The sequence below is a fragment of the Anabrus simplex genome, chromosome 1 (assembly GCF_040414725.1).
Source record: "Anabrus simplex isolate iqAnaSimp1 chromosome 1, ASM4041472v1, whole genome shotgun sequence".
NCBI lineage: Eukaryota > Metazoa > Arthropoda > Insecta > Orthoptera > Tettigoniidae > Anabrus > Anabrus simplex.
The window spans coordinates 1,018,969,190-1,018,990,110 of record NC_090265.1 but is presented as its reverse complement, the minus strand read 5'-3'; the positions used below and the strand labels follow the sequence as shown (position 1 = coordinate 1,018,990,110).

The 20,921-nt window shown below is 38.4% G+C and overlaps 1 protein-coding gene across 7 annotated transcripts in view; it reads left to right on the top strand.

The window, feature by feature from the left end:
* LOC136857908 (WD repeat-containing protein 44) overlaps positions 1 to 20,602 on the top strand; it is a 233,949-nt gene extending 213,347 nt beyond the window's left edge. For 4 of the 7 annotated variants that reach the window (XM_067136971.2, XM_067136966.2, XM_067136965.2 and 1 more), the window contains 3 exons: positions 14,578 to 14,706; positions 16,368 to 16,658; positions 16,801 to 20,602. In XM_067136971.2, coding sequence (XP_066993072.2) covers positions 14,578 to 14,706; positions 16,368 to 16,658; positions 16,801 to 18,504 — 2,124 coding nt within the window. In that variant the 3' untranslated portion in view covers positions 18,505 to 20,602. The remainder of the gene's footprint in view (positions 1 to 14,577; positions 14,707 to 16,367; positions 16,659 to 16,800) is intronic. The other 3 variants (XM_067136972.2, XM_067136970.2, XM_067136968.2) reach the window with 1 other exon arrangement.
* Positions 20,603 to 20,921: the final 319 nt, after the last annotated feature.

Here is a 20,921-nt window from a genome sequence, read left to right as displayed (position 1 = left end):
GACAACCAATTTTCACAATGCTTTTCCCTTTCTTCAATATTCTCATTTAGTGCATCAGTTTTTCTAGTACTACTTTACTGTTTGTTCCCCAGGCCACAATATAGTCTGTAAATAGTAGTAACTTCATCTCCCTATTCCCATATGCTTCCTTTGTCTCCTTTACAATTCCTTTCATCCATAACCATTAGAAACAAGAGAGGAGACAACACACTCCCCTGTCCAGTTTTATTTCTAAACCATTCAGTCTTTCCAACCGGAGTCTGTACCTGCTGACACAGTTATTGTACTGTACATTGCTTCCACCATTTGTACAGTTTGTGTACCCAGTCTCGTTTTTGAACATGATTTTCCAAACTTCTTCCTGGGAACACTATTGTGTGCCTTTTAGGATCTGTGAATGTTTCTGACCAGATCCTTTCTATATTTGCAATTCTTTTCCATTAACACAATGTTGTTATCGGTATCGCTTCATACACTTTTGCTATATTTTATGCATTTTTATTTCTCATTGTCGATTATCCGGCTCCATAGCTAAGTGGTTAGCATGCTGGCCTTTGGTCACAGGGGTCCCGGGTTCGATTCCCGGCAGGGTCAGCAATTCTAACCATCATTGGTTAATTTTGCTGGCACAGGGGCTGGGTGTATGTGTCATCTTCATCATCATTTCATCCTCATCACGAAGCGTACATTGCCTACGGGCGTCAAATCTAAAGACCTGCACCTGGTGAGCTGAACATTCCTCAGACACTTCCGGCACTAAAAGCCATACGTCATTTCATTGTCGATTTAAGAGGGTTTAAGTAATTGTTATAGTCCACATTTTTATGGTAATATCAATGATATTTTTTTATTTGATATGACTAAATTATAATTACAAGTCATCTTAGATTTAGTGAGATATACGAGTAGGAACGGAGAAGCAATATAAAATGTTCACGACACATTTTTATAATAGACAATGAATAATAATACATGACATACTATTCAATTCTAATGTTGATCATAATGATGTTATCATCATCTTTCTCGTGTCCGGCTCTGTGGCTAAAAGGTTTGCGTGCTGGCCTTTGGTCAGAAGGGTCCTGGGTTTGATTCCCAACAGGGTCGGGAATTTTAACCATAATTGGTAAATTCTGCTGGCATGGGGGCTGGGTGTATGTGTCATCTCATCATTTCATCCTCATCATGACTTGCAGGTCGCCTACGAACCGAACTTGTCCTCAGACACTTTTGGCACTAAAAGCTACTTTATATTCCAGGTTACATAATTAAATGTATACTATACAGTGATTATTAGTTATGGTTCTTCTTGGAGGCCAAAGAAATAGTAAACGTTTATATGCCATTTCATTTTCATCTTCCTCTGTATCAAACTACGGTCCATCAGGTTTATTTATTTAGCGTATGACATTAAAAATAAAAACACACAATCACAAATTAAATATACAGTTCACTATGTAGGTTACAATTTCACCATCAAGCTCTGCAAATAGTCTAAACAAGAAGGATTTGGGTCAAGAAAGTCTGTTGGGCTACCCTGATAAGCAATCAGGGGTCACTGTTCCACTATATGACGAACTGTTTGCTTAGGGGCACTGCAGCTACATTCCGGGGAGGAAAGTTTGCCCCATTTACAGAGGAAGTCGGCGCACTTTCCATGGCCTGTCCTGATACGATTGAGGGTTGTCCAGGTTTTGCGAGGTAGGTCAAATTCTTTTGATATTCTTGTAATACAGGGGAAGTTCTGATACTCAGCTGGAGCCATAGAAGTCCATTCTTGAATTCAATCCTGCTGCAGGCTGAATTTGTCAACCAGAATTTTGGCAGTCCTTATTGGTGGATTTCTGGACCGACGTCTGTTGTTCAAGGCGTTGGGTATATCTCCATGAATTGGCAGATTGGAATTCCTCGACAGCTTCTGGTACTCACGCAACAAGGCATTCTTTCTCCGTAGGTGAGGTGGAGGAATATGGCTCAGAACTGGTAGCCAAAAAGTGGGGGTAGATTTTATGGTTCCTGATATATTGTGCAAAGTATGATTTAGCTGTGTATCAACCAGTTTTGTGTAACAGCTGTTCAGCCAGACTGGAGAGCAATATTCTGCAGTTGAGAAGACAAGGGTAAGGGCTGAAGTTCGTAAGGTCAAAGCAGAAGAACCACACAGTGGTACCACACAGTTTGTGGACGATATTGTTCCTTGACTGGAGTTTAGCTTTTGTCATCTTCAGATGTTCCTTGAAGGACAGTATTCTGTCAAGGGTTACTCCGAGGTATTTTAGGTGTTTGTTGTGAGGAACTCTAGTGTTCTGGAATTTGACATTAAGTTCACAGTGGGCCAGTTTGTTGTTGAGATGGAAACATGAGACTTCAGTTTTACTCAAACTTGGCCGAAGTCTCCACTTACAAAAGTACTGATCTAAGGTGGCGAGATCAGCTGTCAGCGTATCTTCGGTGTTCTCCATAGATTTGCCCTGCGTTGCAAATGCCCAGTCATCCGCATAACCAAATGCTTTAGAGGCTGTTTTCAGTAAGCCTGATATATATAAATAAGTTAAACAGCAGAGGTGCTAGTACCGATCCTTGAGGAAGACCATTATTAAGGATCCTTTCCTTACTTGTCTTGTTTCCCAAAATGACACAAAACCTCCTGTCTATAAGCATGTTTTCGATGAGCTTGGCTATTTTATTGCAAGGTATTACTTGAAGCAGTTTGTAGACGAGTCCTTGTCTCCCTACTGTATCGTATGCTGCAGTAAGGTCCATCAGGTATAAAGTCCGGATCTAGGTCACTGTCATCTTCTTCAGCTGGGGCTGTACCTTAATTAAGGTCACGGCCGCTTCCTTCCAATTCCTAGGCCTTCCCTATCCCATCGTCGCCATAAGACATATCTGTGTCGGTACGACATAAAGCAAATAGAAAAAAAAAAAAAAAAAGAAATAGCATCTTCTTCAAAATCGTTATCTTGTTCAACATAGTCAATTTATCTTTATCATCGGAAGGTTCAGCGAGAATATTTTGGAATTCTTCTTCCGTGAGATCTCCATCCATTTCAGACTGTTGACCGCAATATGAAAAAGCTAAAAATATAGATACAGAGCCCTGGGGTATATTTCCACACAACTACTATGTTAAATATTCCACTTTATATAATTAAATGTAAACTACATATACGGTGATCATTAGTTGTGGTTCGTCTTGGATTCCAAAGAAATAGTAAACGTTTATATGCCTTTTCATTTTCATCTTCCTCTGTATCAAACCACAGTCCTATCAGGTATAAAGTCTGGATCTAGGTCACTGTCATCTTGTTCAACATAGTCAGTTTCTCTTTATAATCAGAAGGTTCGACGAGAATATTCTGGATTTCTTCTTCCGTGAGATCTCTATCCATTTCAGACTGTTGACCATATATGAAAAACCTAAAAAATATAGATACAGAGCCCTGGGGTATATTTCCACACAGCTACTAAGTTAAATATTCCACTTTATATAATTAAATGTAAACTATACGGTGACCATTAGTTGTGGTTTGTCTTGGAAGCCAAAGAAATAGTAAACATTTATATGATACGTTCATATCGGTGACGAATACAACATTAGAAAATGATCATAAACAATACTTACCTCAACTCTTCCACTCTCTTGGCTAGCAGGAAGGAGGCTGAACATTGCGCAAGGCACTGCCAGGCGTAAGAGGGGATAGAATAAAAGGGAAAATTGGGGGAAGCTTAAGTGTATCATGTGTTCGTTGCTGAGGTGAGCGCTACCGTTAATTGCCTCATGCTGCAGATTGGATCCACAGAGGGTCTTTCACTTCTAAAGCCATACTGTTCTTCTTGCAACTGTCCTTCTTTCTTATCATCCTCCTCTCTAATATCCTTTCCAGTATTTTTGCCACTTTTTTTGTCCCCCTTCTTAAAGACAGGTATTATTGCCTTTCCTTAATCTTCCGGCACATGTTTCTGTTTCTGTATGCACTTCAACAGTCTGTACACCTATTGTAGTCCAACAGGTCCAGCAGCCTTTACCATTTCACCACTAATTTCATCCATCCCTAGTGCCTTACCTATTTTCATTAATGAACTCCTAATTCCACTGTAACATTATATCATCTTCTACTCTTCACTCCTCACACCGTATTACTACCGTCTCCTCTGTACAATTTCTCATGTTCAGCAGTTTATCAAACTACTCCTTCCACCTTCTCTTTATTTGTTCTGGATGTGTTATTAACTCTCCACCTTCCTCTTTCGTCAGCTTTGTATAAACTCTTTCTTTCCTGTTACTTAGTATAAATCCATACAGAGTTCTTTTACTGCCAGCTCCATCCATTTCTATCTTTTGTGTAAATTCTTCCCACCTTTCCTTCTCTTACCAGTTTTTTTACATTTCCTTATATTAACAAGATATTTCCTTTTGCTTTCTTTTCTTTCACTGTTTCTCTCACCTTCTCATTCCACTGTGGTGTCTCCTTTTCCTTCACTCTCACCGATGTGCTACCACAGGCACTCTCTGCCTTGCTTACTAATGCCATTTTGAAGTTGGACCATTCATCTTCCACATTTCCTACTTCAGTAACTGGAATTTGTTGTTTCAGTCTCTCCAGAAATTCTTCCTGTACATTCTTATCTTTTAATTTCCACCCTTTTATTTTACTATCTATTATCTCCTTTAATTTTTGTATTTTCCCCACTATTATTTTTGCTCCATCGAATGCTTCTGCGGTTAAAGCTGTTACAACTATCAACTCTCTGTGATTTGTCTTTTCCACCAGAAAGTAATCAATTATTGATTGTATTCTTCTGTCTCCCCAGCCATATCTTGTAAATTTTCTGCATTTTTCTTCTGATGCCATGTGTTGTCTACAGTTGTTCATTTCCTCTCACAAAACTCAATTCTTCATGAAATGGCGTATGGCCTTTAGTGCCGGGAGTGTCCGAGAATATGTTCGGCTCACCAGGTGCAGGTCTTTTGATTTGATACCCGTAGGCGACTTGCGCGTCATGATGATCAAATGGTGATGAAGATGACAGCCCCCGTGCCAAAGAAATTAACCAATGATGGTTTAACTACCCTGCCAGGAATTGAACCCGGGACCCCTGTGACCAAAGGCCAGCATGCTAACCACTTATCCTTATCATCTGATTACTTCTTCCTTTCCTTGTCTTTCTTTTCTCAATTGTGCATTTAAGTCTCCCATTATAATCACTTCCACATCAGTTATCTCCTTTTCTAGGTCTCGCGTAAGTGCAGCCAGTATCCAGTATTCGGGAGATAGTGGGTTCGAACCCCACTATCGGCAGCCCTGAAGATGGTTTTCCATGGTTTCCCATTTTCACACTAGCCAAATGCTGGGGCTGTACCTTAATTAAAACCTATCTGTGTTGGTGCGACGTAAAGCAAATAGCAAAAAAAAATAGCTCTTCTAGGTCCTCCAGGAATTCCTCAATATCCTCTTTGTTCCCTGTGTGTGGTGTATACACTTGTATGAAGTCCTTCACTTTGTTCCTCATTCTCTGTCTAATTTTCATTATCCTGTTGTTGATGTACTATACCATATCCACATACTCCTCCAGCTGTTTTTATATTATCAGGCCCACTCCATTTTTGCCTCTCAGCCACCACTCCAGTATAGTGTATATCCTTTTCTCATTCTCTCCTTTCCCCTTCCATTTAACTTCACTCAGCCCCATCATTTCTATACCTCCCTTCTCCATAAAATCCACCACTTGTTCTGCCTTTTCTTTCAGGCTCATAGGGTTAATTATGCCCACCTTCATGATATTGGTTAGTGGTTGCCCATTTTTCACAGTTCCCCCAGCACCCAAAGAACTGTGTGTCACTTGCAGGGTATGTCCTAACCTTTTCTAAGGCAAGTTTACAAGTATCTTATTCATATTTAGGCTATTATTATGGTGGGGTCTTCCGTTTTATCTCCCATTGGGAGTGGGGCTCTTTTGCAAGTTGCTTTATGTCGCACTGACACAGGTAGGTCTTATGGTGACAGTGGGATAGCAAAGGTCTGGGAAGAAAGCAGCCATGACTTAATTATGGTACTGCCCCAGCAGTTGCCTGGTGTGAAAATGGGAAACCACGGAAAACCATGTTCAGTGCTGCCGACAGTGGGGTTCGAACCCACTATCTCCTGAATGCAAGCTCACAGATGTGCACCCCTAACCGCATGGTCAACTCACTCTGTGACTGGGGTGCTCTTCTGCCATGTAAACCGTTGACCATGTTCTCCTTTCTGGTGAATTTGTGTCATTTCCTACACAAAGGCTTCACCTGGCCTCAAATGAGAGGACTTCTCTGCCCATAGCCACTGGTCCCCGCTTTAGGTGTCAAGTTTAGTAATGACCACTTGACCCTCGGGCAGACAGTTACAGATTGTACCGTCTACTGTCGCGTACATTAGCAGGATGATCCTAACCTGACCAGTGTTCAAAATATGATATGAACATTAAAATTCAGGACAGCGAACAAACGGTGAACTCTGCACTGGCACATGATCTAGTGGAGCCCCTTTGGAAAGTTACAAGTACAAACTAAAACTTACTTATACAGTGAAGATGATGGGCACCCACTTGTAAACATGGGATGTACTTGCTGGAAATCATTCACTTTGACATAACAATGTCTTGACAGGACAAAAAACCAACATGATGGTAACCACAACAATCAGAGTTCATCATCTGTCTATGGTAATCGCTCATTCAGTGCTATCAAGTGGTCGGCTGTAACAAGATCTCTGTATTATCTTAGTGAATGAAAATGAAATGACGTATGGCTTTTAGGGCCGGGAGTGTCCGAGGACAAGTTCGGCTTGCCAGATGCAGGTCTCTTGATTTGACTCCCGTAGGCGACCTGCACGTTGTGATGAGGATGAAATGATGAAGACGACACATACACCCAATTATGGTCAAAATTCCCGACCCTGCCGGGAGTCGAACCCGGGACCCCTGTGACCAAAGGCCAGCACGCTAACCATTTAGCCACGGAGCTGGACATCTTAGTGATAAAGCACAGGCTGGCCAAGTAAGTATCTTTAAATCTATAGCATAGGAGAGTTAATACCAATATAAATGGTCCGTTATTGGACATTATAAATTTTCCAGCTAACTCACTCCTGGTTGCCAGAGTTTCGCCCTCGTGTGCTAGGGTGGGCTCATCAGTTGGTACCTAGCACACCTACCAATGCACTAGCCAGCGTATTGGTAGGTGTGCTAGGTACCAACTGATGAGCCCACCCTAGCACACGAGGGCGAAACGCTGGCAACCAGGAGTGAGTTAGCTGGAAAATTTATAATGTCCAATAACGGACCATTTATATTGGTATTATAAATTTACTCATTCAGGACAAATATTTCAGATTCCCTATGGGAATCAACATCTATATCATAGGAGAGTTAGACACGAAAACATTGCTATGAATAAAACAGGATTTTATTTCAGCATTTATTTTGAATAAACAATGTCTGGTTAACATTAACAATTCAGTTCATTAATTGACAACATTAATATGTATTCCTCCATGTGAGGGGTGATCTTTCCATTTGCCATGCAGACTCCATCTTTCAGTTGATCATTGTTCACATATTATCACTAACGAACATTTATGCCCCATAGTGCATTGTCCAGTGTGCTGAGGTCTGGGCTTCATGGAGGCCATGACAACAGTGTTGGAAGGTCTCGTGATCCATGTCCAATCCAGCAATTTGAAAAAATTTAATTTAACCGATTGCGGACACTTGCAGCGAAATTTGGTGGAGCACCGTTTTGTTAAAGTGTCACAATGTCACTTATGCCCTTTAGCCCTTAATTCTGCAAGCAACCATGTGTTAATCATGTGAAGGTAGTTGTGCTGCTTCACAGGACCATCAAAGAAATATGGTCCAAGCACATGGTTTGCCGTTAACCCTGCCCAAAGCATAACACGTGACGGATTGCACTTGATTTCCTCAAAGTATGGATTCCCCCCCCCCCAAATAAAGACATTATGTTTTCATGGGCTATGATAAATCGCACATTCATCAGAGAACATCTCTTTTTTTTATCATCTGCATGTGGGAATCATGTGAGCAACATTTCACATGCATACGCACGTTGCTCCAAGTCACGATCACTCAACTCATTCACTAAGGACAGCCGAAAACATTAAAGTTTCAAATCTTTCCGCATATGGTCATACAGGGTCGATCGCAGAATACCTAATTCCGCAGATCGCTTACGGGTTGATTTCACTGGCGATTGTTCAATTGATTCCTCCACAGCAGCACAAGTTTCGGTGCGAGTTGTAGGCCTTCCACGGCGTGGTGCATCGAGAACACTTCCCGTCGCAAAGGTTTTCTTCTCCCATGAAAATAACATACGTCGTTATGGCGGTGGTTTTTCAAACCTCACAGCGAAGTCCTTCAAAATGTCTGTCATTTTTTTCTTCGTATCCTGATGTTCGTGAACCCAAACAAAAGCTACGAAACGCTCCTCAACAGTGAAAGCACTTGTATCTGCCATGGTTTAACTCTTTTGACTGAAGGCAGTGATCTACCTTGCAAAACACATGACACGACTTTTCCACCAAAGCGAACATGTCGTGCAGGACTCAGCTTATGGCGGGAAATTGTTATCTCAACAACATATAACAATAAGGAATGTTAATAATCGTTCCTTCCCTCACATTCAACACTCTACACTTCCTCCATTCCAATTACATGCAGGTTCATATCACATGGTGCAAGTAGGGGCAAAAGATCTCTGTTGGTCGACGCCCTGAATAAATAGCATTTTTTTTAAAATGTTAACAATAAATACTTATAATACGCCTGTCCTATGCTATAAAACGTAATGTGACTTCTCGGCCAGCCTTTAGTTAAATTGAAATTTACTTACATTTTTTTGTGTGTGTGATCCATTTAGTTCGATAAACATTGATGTTTCGTGTTTATTTGTAGTAATTGAGTTTAGTGATATTTATTTAGATTTTTCGTTGAGTAGTTCTGTAGGCATTTGGTATTTATGTTGTAGGTTTTAATCTCTTTCAATTATGGGTTGGGAGAAAGAAGTAGTAATATTAACTTTTTAAAATTTAAATATTGGTAGGTATGTTGATAGGATATTTACAAAGTCAGGATATTATAATGAGTTTTAATTTCTGTAGCTTTTGCATTCGTACAAACGATACACACAGTATCTCCAAGAGAGATTCGCCAGTTGCGCCTATCATGGAGGTAATCATTTTTTTAAATAACACGATACCCTTGTAAATTTTGTTTAAAGAAAGAAATTCAATTGAATATAAGTTACAGTATTTTGTTGGCAAAATAGGTTGTTTTTTTGTTGCTTTATGTCGCACCAACACATGTAGGTCTTATAGCGACGATGGTATAGGAAAGGGCCAAGAGTGGGAAGGAAGCGACCATGACCTTAACTAAGGTACAACCCCAGCATTTGCGTGATGTGAAAATGGGAAACCATGGATAACCATCATCAGGGCTCAACTTATTAGATTAAATTACCACCTAATCGATACTTTATTACATGCCTTTGAAAAATTATAAAAACATCAGCAATCACAGTACATGTTTTGACCACTTAGTGGTCATCTTCAGCTGTGTCCAAAAACTCTTCGATGATAATACAAGAATAGTAAGCATGTTAAAAACCTTGATCATTTTTCCCATGGGAACTTTAAAAAACTTTTAAAACTGTTACTATTTGATATTGGAAGAGGAAAGGACAAGGGGGGGGTGTTGGGTTGGGGGGTTACGAGTTGGCTAAGAAAGGATAAATGGAGTATTCTTAAAAATAAAATCTGTGTCTTCAATGTATTAAAACATATTCTTCTATTAAACATTTTTTTAAACTTCTTTTAAAAGTCTATTGTGAAGCTCTTCTATATGATCACTGAGTGACTTGATCTTGTATACAATAAAAGTTGATCTGTATTACAGTCTTCAAGTGTTTAGTGTTTGTATAGTGTGTTGAAAATCTTCCTTGAAGGCTTCATTTGAACTGTACTAGAAGGCTGTGAGAAGCTGTTTGATTTAATGTTGTCTCAAGGTAATTTCATTGTTGTGTTAGGTTGAATAACGGTCTTCTAATTCTGCAGCTTGCCTCACGATCTGCAACCAACAGAGGATACAAAAAAATTGTTAAAGTATGTCAACAAACATACAGTGATTTCAAATTAATCTGTGTTGCGGAAGGGATGAAAATGAAAAGCTTATGTAATCTTAACTCACCTCTTTGTAGAATGATGTGTCTTAGTCCCTGCTAACTTGAGAATGTGTCTGTGCACTCGACCTGGTGCAATAGCGATGTGTCGCAGCCTGTTTATGCGCACTGTTCAGCAGAGAAAGGGGAGGCAAGGCTGTATCGTCATTTATTGCGTCTTGTGAGGAGGGAGGGGGTTCTAGTTGTGCTTCCATGATGTCATATTTGAGCCTTTTACTTGTCGAGTTTATATGTTTCCTGTTTACCCATTCCATATATGTATGTGCCCGTATAGGGGGTTTCTTTGCTCATTCATTTCATTCAAATTCCGATCTTTGTTCTCTAGTTTATCGAGAAGAATATAAATATTTTCTAGATTTTTCATAAGCCTTCCTTTATTAATCCTGCTAATGATTTGTAGGGCCTGTTTAGTATTGATAAATTTATTATCTGTCTCTTTCATATGAGCTCCCATAGCAGAGAACCTCCTATATTTCTCTGTTGACATACTTTAACAATTTTTTTGTGTCCTCTGCTGGTTGCAGATCGTGAGGCAAGCTGCCGAATTAGAAGACCAATATTCCACCTAACACAACAATGAAGTTACCTTGAGACAACAGTAAATCAAACAGCTTCTCACAGCCTTCTAGTACAGTTTAAATGAAGCCTTCAAGGAAGATTTTCAACACACCATACAAACACTAAACACTTGAAGACTGTAATATGGATTGACTTTTATTATATACAAGATCAAGTCACTCGCTGATCATATAGAAGAGCTTCACAGTAGACTTTTAAAAGACGTTTTTAAAAATGTTTAATAGAAGAATATGTTTTAAGATATTGTAAGACACGGATTTTAATTTTAATTATATTCTATTTATCCTTTCTTACCCAACTCGTAACTCCCCCAACACCCCCCCCCCCTCCTCCTTTCCTCTTTCAGTATCAAATAGTAATCGTTTTTAAAGTTTTTTAAGTTCCCATGGGAAAAAAGATCAAGGTTTTTAACATGCTTACTATTCTTGTATTATCATCAAAGGTTATTTTGGATGCAGCTGAAGATGACCACTAAGTGGTCGAAACATGTACTGTGATTGTTAATGTTTTTTATAATTTTGCCAAAGGCATGTAATAAAGTATTAATTAAGTGGTAATTTAATCTAATAAGTTGATTTAACTCATCGATACAGACATGGAGTAGACAGCTTGCAATCTTCAAAGCTGCTGACAGTGGGGTTCAAACCCACTATCTCTTGAATTCAAGCTCACAGCTGTGTACCCTTAACCATGTAGTCAACTCGCTTGGTGGCAAAATAGTTAACAGTCATATTGTTATCGATTATTGCAGCTCTTCATATTCAAAGTACTGCATTGAAATTAAATGGCGTATGGCTTTTAGTGCCGGGAGTGTCAAAGGACAAATTCGGCTCGCCAGGTGCAGGTTTTGATTTGACTCCCGTAGGCGACCTGCACCTCGTTATGAGGATGAAATGATGATGAAGACAACACATACACCCAGCCCCCGTACCAGCGAAATTAACCAATTAAGGTTAAAATTCCCGACCCTGCCGGCAATCGAACCCAGGACCCCTGTGACCGATGGCCAGCACGCTAACCATTTAGCCATGGACCCGTACTATTAGTGCATTGATAGTCACTGACTGACCAGGGTATAATGTAGTCGAGAAAAAACAAAAATAAAATAAAGTCAGCTGATTCCTGTATTCTGATAACTTGTTTATGGTTCTGAGTAGGCAGTTCAAGTTTCCGACATAATTTATTCTTGCACGCTCGATCTTTCGGCATTTAAGAGCGTTTTTAATTTCTTTTAGCTTGTAGGAATAAAACTAAAATACCTTCTATTAAGGATTTAGTTTTAACTATATTTCTGTTGTCTCAATGAACCAATTTTAATTAGACATGGATTTTTGAAGTGTGAAACAGACACCTGCGGTAGAGTGTCGGCTAAAAAGGAGGGGAAAAAAAGAGTTCCTGGTGGAATGATAGGGTAAAGGAAGCAGTAAAAAAGTAGCAAATGGCTTGGAAGGAGTGGAAAGGAAGTAGAAATGCAGAGAACAGGCAAAGATATCAACAAACCAAGGAAGTGTGCTGAAAGGTTGTACAGGAAGAGAAAGGGAGATGCTGGTAAATTTTCACATACACCTTGCAAGAGGATAAGGAAGTAAAGAGGTATTGTATGGCTTGGTTGGAGGATACAAAGTTTGTACTAACAGAAACAGGACATATTTTGATCCAAAAAATATGCTATACTGTCATAAGCAATTCAATTAGAGATACCTGGCTAGTAGCATGTACCATCCCCCTTCGCCTTGATGATGGCAATAGTACGGTGTGACATTGAACTCCATAAGACACCGGAAGCATTGCACAGCCTCTTACAATTCACTAAGATTGGTCAGAGTAGGGTCTAGGACATGCACATCCCTCTTGACAGCATGTGCTCAGTGGGAACTATGTTGAGGAGTGAACATGATTTCCCAGCAGGTTCTTGTAACTTGCACTGGTGAGGGATGTTGTCAGATGTACCAGGAGTTCAATTTCATTCCACGTGAACAGTTTCCGTACAAGGATACCGCCACTACTGGTCTGGACTGTACCCTGCCGGCAAGAGGGATCCATTGCCTCATGGTTGATGACTCGCTCGTACCTGGCCATCAGCGTGTACTAACTGATTCCTTGACTTATCCGTCCAGGCAATCTTTTTGCATGATTCAAGTGTCCAGTTGCAGTGTACCTTTGTCCATGTCAGTTGTGCCTTGTGATGGGTGTTGAGCAGAGGTACCCTTGTGTGACACTTGCTTTTGTACTCCATGATGAGATGGTTCTGGATGGTATGTCATTGTCTCGCATTAAATTGATGAGTGATCTGCTACAATGTGACCCGTCTATCCTCTTGTATAAGCCAAGCTAACCGACAGCGACCCCTGTCATCAACTAATTAATTGAAGGAACAAGAATCCACCTGATCGATACTTTCACTTTTATTTAGCCTTAGGCTATTTCAATAGACATTAGATTAAAAGTTCAGAACATGTTTCGAATGCGTTGCATTCATCATCAGCTGCTTGCATTTGGCAAAAGTAAAAATTAGCTAAAAACAGTCTCACAATTTTCTTAAAACCTTAAAAACAAGTGTTAGTAGTGCGTGTGTGAATGGATGGGGGGGGGGAAGAGGGGGGGGATGCATTGAAGGGCGTTTGTTAGTTAAACTAAGACTTATTATTAAAAATCTTAATGTTAAAAACACTGATGGACTAAAATACAGTTCACTATGAGTCTTGTGAATTTTCCATGAGTTCGTTGATTACTGAAGAACTTGTATGCACTATGTGAAGTACAAGTTCTTCAGTAATCAACGAACTCATGGAAAATTCACAAGACTCATAGTGAACTGTATTTTAGTCCATCAGTGTTTTTAACATTAAGATTTTTAATAATAAGTCTTAGTTTAACTAACAAACGCCCTTCAATGCATCCCCCCCCCCCTCTTCCCCCCCCCCATCCATTCACACACGCACTACTAACACTTGTTTTTAAGGTTTTAAGAAAATTGTGAGACTGTTTTTAGCTAATTTTTACTTTTGCCAAATGCAAGCAGCTGATGATGAATGCAACGCATTCGAAACATGTTCTGAACTTTTAATCTAATGTCTATTGAAATAGCCTAAGGCTAAATAAAAGTGAAAGTATCGATCAGGTGGATTCTTGTTCCTTCAATTAATTGGATCTTATAGTCGATACGGATATGAAGTGGATAGTATGTAACCCCTGTCATCAATGTACATCAGAACAGTTTTTCCTGGCAGCAGTGGTTTTGCTGGAATCCACCTACTTGCAGTATACCCTTGATACGGTGGCCCTTGGAATGCCCAGTGCCTGGATGACTTCGGAGATGGAGTAGCCCATATGTGTGGCCATGATCAAATGCACTTAGGTTTAGTGTTTATCCATCCTGTTGTCAACAGTTACTCATACAGTTTGTAAGAGGTCTGAAGCCTTCGGCTATTACATGCCATGCCCTCCTATTACATTCGTTGGGCAGAACACGGTGCCATTTCTTCACTATGACAGTTATCTCCAATTCAGTTGCTCATGAGTGCACTCCACAGATGGGAGCAGTGAACATTTGCATGTTAAGTAGGTCTCGCGATCCTGAATTTTTCAGCTGCATAATCGTCAGTTATATGGAAGTTTCAAGCACTGGTCCTTTCAACCAGGTGACGTAGATATCGTAGATTATGTATGTCTTGCACGATACAATAGCGTTTATGAACTATGTTGAGGCTCAGTTGTTTCTTTTTCCCAGAATCCTGAAATGCAATAATCTCCTTTACTGTTTCCAGTGGAATATCACACCTACTTCTTCCTCTTCTGTGGACTTGGCAGAAAATCGGACAACTGGCTTCCATCACTTACTAACATCTCTTCGTCAGGTTCTGGATCGGCAAGTGGATTGTCACCAGTTTCTTATGGTAGATCATCTTCTGCGTATTCATAGTCTTCGATGTAGTCTATTATATGTTCATTACTTCTGTTATGTCCATCTGTTGCCACCCTGTCTTCAATAACATTGATTATAAATTCAGTTGCCTTTCTCTCCTGTGCTATAATTTCTGTAGATTTTCTTTTGTATTTGTAATGACTAACAATTATGCCCATAAGATTTTCAGGATTCAAAGCACGTGAGTCCATTAGTAAGAGTTAACTGTCTCGCTATATAACCAGTCACAGAACAAACATTGATAGTGTAGCTGCCCTAGTTGATTTGTCACGATAGGAGAACATACTGTTGTGAGGTTTATGCACAACTTCTATGGTATACAGTACTAGTACAACTAGATGTCACTCCAGCAGCTTCATCACATGACCTTTGGGTGATGCCTATTTCGACTACAAAAGACATGCAGTAATTATACCATCGTGCACATTCACATGAGCCACAACTTTCTTGCAGTTGCGATCACAGCTTGTGCGAACTCCCTTATGAGAGGACCATCACCCCATCTAAGGGAACTATGCCCAAAGATTTTGGTCCCCATTGTGGGTTGGGTCATTTCGCCCAACACTCATTGAAACACTGGCTGTATGGTCTACTCCATTACTGTATTGGGGTAACTGGCCAGATAGTCTTTATTCCTATTGTGTGATTTTAAGGTTTTATTATGTTACATATTCAATACCCAACTGCCCTAATATTTCTATAAAGCAAGTAACCAAACAAACATTATACAAATCACTATGAAATTTTTTAGACAAATACCCTTAAGATGGAGTACTGTGATGATTAAAGTTTAAGCAATGATTTTAACAATGGCTGTTCAATTTGTTCTCTATAAAACTAAATAAATGATTAACATTTAAGAACAACTTTAGTAGTTCCTTCTGACTTCCGTGTGGCACAATTATTCATTGATAAATATCCAAGACTTTCTTTTGTGTTGTCTTGAGCAATATTCATGAACATCTTTCCAAGCTAATTTCATCTACATATCATACAACACTTCATGCTGTCAGTACATCTCTTTACTCCTTTTTGTGTAACTCTCCCAAATTTATTAGCAAATTATTTTAGAAATGCAGAGTTTGGTTCTCTTTCTTTTTTTTTACTCACTTTCCACAGCCATGCATCTCACAATTGCCAGTCTTTATTTCTGATGAATCCTTCCAAATGCTTCAATTTTTTATTGAAGAACGCATTGTTCATCTTTGCAATTTTTATGCATAGTAGTAGAGTCACATTTTAAAAAACAAGTTTACTTTTGAATTGGAGAAAAATAGTAGTAATAATTTGGAATTTGAACTTACCTGCTGAAGTAAACTTAAAATCATGTTAAAAGTGAAATATTTATGCTGTTTATTCATCACACATGATTTAAAGTGATTGGATAGAATCTGAGGATGTTCTTGTTGAACAAAACATGTAATTTTGTTTATTAGTGTGTGTATGTTATGTGTTCTTACAGGTATGTTATATGCCTTAAAATTAGTGTTTTCAACAGACCAAAAAGCTTCAAATTTACATTATATTATTAAGATTATAAAATGATTATTAGATTCCAAGCCACAGAGTATTTTCTTTGTATTCAAGCATGGAATCTTCTCTTACTTAACTTAAATTGTCTTCTTCCACTAGGATGAAGACCGTTCAAAGGCAGAGGGACCATCCGTTGAAGAGTTGGAACGAATTGAGAGATTGAAAACAGAACTTTTTAGTACAACATCGAGCCAGGCTTCTAGCAGTCCTATGGGATCCATTAGTAGCAACAGTATAGGTCGTGGTGGTAGTGTTTCTCGGAAAACAGGATTAAGTCCCCGAGGATCCAAAGAAAGGAGGCGCTCGGCTGGAGATGAACATGGTATGATGTCGCAGTTGAACATGTTTGTGCGCACAAGAACAGACTCTGGCAAACAACTCACAGATCTGGTTAGTAATGTTTTCCCTGAATTTGATGAACATTTTTACTCGAGTGTTGTAACACTAATTTCTGTTTGTACCAGTCATCATCATCATGATCAGTCCCTTTTTGTTGATTTGTTATTACTTACTAATTTCATTATTCTTACAGGAAATTCTTGAGCAGGTCACTGTGCTCAACCTGGATACTGGAGAGAGAGTTCCTTTGAGCATTGCTGAAGATAAGTTACCTCAGTGTATTAATCCATTATCCTTGCACATTATGCGGCTTACTTCAGAGTATGTGAGCAACTCCAGTCTTGAGAAGGAGAAGGAGTCGGATGAGGAGAGTGTCGATAGCAAAAAATCCTGTGCTCCACCCGAGGAAGATTCAGATACTAGTAAAGTACGGAGACGTACAGCTCAGTTGAAGAAATTCCTTGGTTCTAAAGTAAGGAAGACCATGGACAAAGCCAAGTCCATAGCTCATGAAGTTTCCCATGCACGGCATAAAGAAGATGTGGAAGATATATTGGATGATATGAATCCTGGAGAACAGTACATTAAGCTTAAAGTATCGGGAAGTCACAAGGGTCCATACGAATTTGACAGTCTGCAGCATGTTCAAGATTTGAGTGGTGAACATGCAGGACCCGTATGGTGTATGAAATTTTCATCGTGTGGTCGTTTATTAGCTACAGCTGGGCAGGACAGAGTTTTGAGAATTTGGGTAGTTCGTAATGCATTCACTTATTTTCAGGACATGCGCACAAAATACAATGCTGAAAAAGTCTCCCCAACCCCTTCCCAAGAATCACTGGTATCACAACATTCCTCTGAAGACCCAAATGCTACTTGTGCAGATCTGAAAGGGGAAGAAGGAAACAGAAGTCCATTTATGTCAAAACCTTTCTGTACATACACTGGCCATACTTCAGATCTTTTAGATGTATCCTGGTCCAAAAATTATTTTGTATTATCATCCTCTATGGACAAAACAGTACGTCTCTGGCACATATCGAGGAAGGAATGTTTGTGTTGTTTTCAGCACATTGATTTTGTTACTGCCATTGTATTCCATCCTCGAGACGACCGTTATTTTCTAAGTGGTTCTCTAGATGGTAAGCTACGACTCTGGAATATTCCTGATAAGAAGGTAGCCGTATGGAATGAAGTAGATGGTCAGACAAAGCTCATCACTGCTGCCAATTTTTGTCAGAATGGTAAATTTGCTGTTGTTGGTTCGTATGATGGACGCTGTATTTTTTACAATACGGACCAGTTAAAATACCATACACAAATTCATGTTCGTTCTACTAGAGGTAAGAATTCCACTGGACGAAAGATCAGTGGAATTGAGCCCATGCCAGGAGAAGATAAAATCCTTGTAACCTCTAATGATAGTCGTATCCGGCTCTATGATCTACGGGATCTGAATTTATCTTGTAAATATAAAGGTTATGTAAATGTTAGCAGTCAAATAAAGGCCAGTTTTAGTCATGATGGGAAATATATTGTGAGTGGGTCTGAAAATCAGTGTATTTATATTTGGAAAACACATCATGATTATTCAAAATTCTCTTCTGTTCGAAGAGATCGAAATGATTTCTGGGAAGGAATTAAAGCGCACAATGCAGTAGTAACCTGCGCTGTCTTTGCTCCCAATCCAGACATAATTATTCGCCAGATTGAAGAACAGGAAGCTCAAAGTGGGAGCCAGAATTTAAAAGTTGAGGTAGATCCTATGGTGGAACAACGAACAAAAGGGTGTGGAGGTTATGTTTTAGTTAGTGCTGATTTCAATGGTGGTATTAAAGTATTTCTCAACAAGATGAAGCCAAAACATAGCTCACTACCAGCTTCTGCTTTAGCATGAATAATGACAATTCCAAATGAATATCACCTTCCAATATGGGGTATAAGAGAGAGAAGAGTTTATTTTTAATTTACTGTGTATATTTTTAAACAATTGCTTCATATATTACTATTTAAAACCAGAATGGCAGAACCGTTAAAATCTTTTCTTCTGTATTTCTGTATTCCTTGTTTGGAAGATTCGTGTGTCCCCAAAGACCAAGAGAAAGCAGCAGTCCGAGCCTGAAAAGTGCCTATAGCCATATAATTCGTGGGTAAAAATATCCTTTTTTGTAATGACCAAACTTCAACTCTCTCTCTCATGAATTTATGAGATGAATAATGTGGAAATACTTCTAAATGTGTCTGTGAAGCAACTTAGGTTTCAAGGAAATAGCTGATATTCATTGGTTATCATTATAATCCTGCAAAAGGAATAAAATTTGCATTTCAACAAGTAATTTCTAAAGAAACAAAACTTCAAGAATAAGGTTTCTAAGAACGAGTATAAAATAATATCATAAGGAAGCCATTCATTTCAATCGTATTGATGATCCTGTAGTTATTTCAGACAGAAAAAATATGATTCTGAACAGATTTTCCAATTATTTCTTACTATAGTTTGTTATATCATTTTTTGTACACCTGAGTCATGAGTGAAGGGATGCTGTTGTGTAAAAGCAGTGTTTGTTGCATTGCCCTAACTGTTTACAGAAATATTCACCTTAATATTTAACATTTATTGAAAGCTTCTGATATAGAGGATGTTTATGCTTATGGACCAGATGTGTTCCACTTATTCACCTGTCACCTAATTTATATATTGGGAAAGGTTTCTACTTGAACTGCCTTATATCTCGAAAACTGATCTTGAAATTAATATGTTGTTTTCCTAAAATAAGTTACTAGAGGAATTGTTCTGATTCTTCGTCTTTCTCCCCTGTCTTTCTGAAATTTAGGAATAAGTTGTATTTTAAAGCAATGAAAATGAACTATTATTTATACATATTATGTACCTGTTCTTACATACTGTTTTTGTTAGTAGTTATTCTTCTTACAAGGAGCACAATGTTAATTGTGTTTGTTGAATGGGAAAATATGAATCAAATTACTATAAACCAATGATATATGTAAATATCTGATTCACATCGTTTATATATAGCTCTCTACAGAAATATACATTTTTTGTGTAGAGATGTTCAATTTTAGTAAGAATATTGGTTCTGAGAATATTGTAATATAACACTTTAATCTGTGAAATAACCTGTGTGCTTTTCCTGCAGTCCAAACATACTTGCATTCATTGTCTTGTAGTCTTACAAGAGAGGCTTCAGCACCTTTACATTTGTATATAGAGCTGTAAGAAATACAATTGTTGAATATATTGATGAAAAGAGATGTTACCCCATTCTGTTCACATTATCCTCTCTGTTTCTGATAGTAATGCAGACATTGTTATTACATCTTTTGTTAGTATCTTTTATATTTTTTTTGTATAATGTTTTAATAATTATATTTTACCAACAAGTTAAACTGTATGGCAAAACAATGCTCAAATTTCTGGTTATGCTTACTAATTTCACTCTGCTAGTTATCATGTAATGACATACAGATTTTGAAAGATATACTGTTGTGATTTATTGAATGATTTTAAACTGTAAAACATTGTTTATAAGAATTTATATGTAAATATGTATGTTACTGACAGTCTGTACCTTGTAATTTCCCAATGGAACTCAACTCACAGCAATGAAGTTTTATTTATGTGATATATTCTGAGTGTGTCAATTAAGACTGATGCTGTGGCGCATTTGTAATAATTTTTAGCTGTTATTAATTACAAATACTATGTCAGAGCTTTGTTAATAAGCATTATCATGAAGATAATGTTAAGAAAACAACTATTCCTTGTTAGACTTTCTAATCATTGAACATTTTTATTTATTATTCTTCTAAAGCTTGTAGTCAGATTATAAAATACTTCAAACTGAATAGGAATCAGATTTAATGAATAAGTGTGGTATGTTGAAGTTTGTCCTGCCATTGTACATAATTATGCATGCTCTTCCCCATCCTTGTATTGTAGACTTCCACTTTCTTCGAAAAAAAATTGAATAAGTTTCTCATCTTTAATTCCACTAACACCAGAGTATTCCTCCAGCCAAGGGAAGTAAAGTCATATAGCATTTTGGTATCTGGAGCATGATAATGCCAGAAAGATACTGCATTGGAATATTAATTGCTGCATAATTAGTGAACAATTTTAAATTTTCCTTCTATTCTCCATTTTTTAAAAATTTCATCTCTGCATGTTTAACTAAATTTTATACGTACAGTTTAGACTGGTTTATACATGACACAGTTCTGTGTAATTCTCTTTTATACGTAAATTTCTGTAAGTCCCGGCAAAATATAACTAGTGTCCAAAAGTTTAGCATA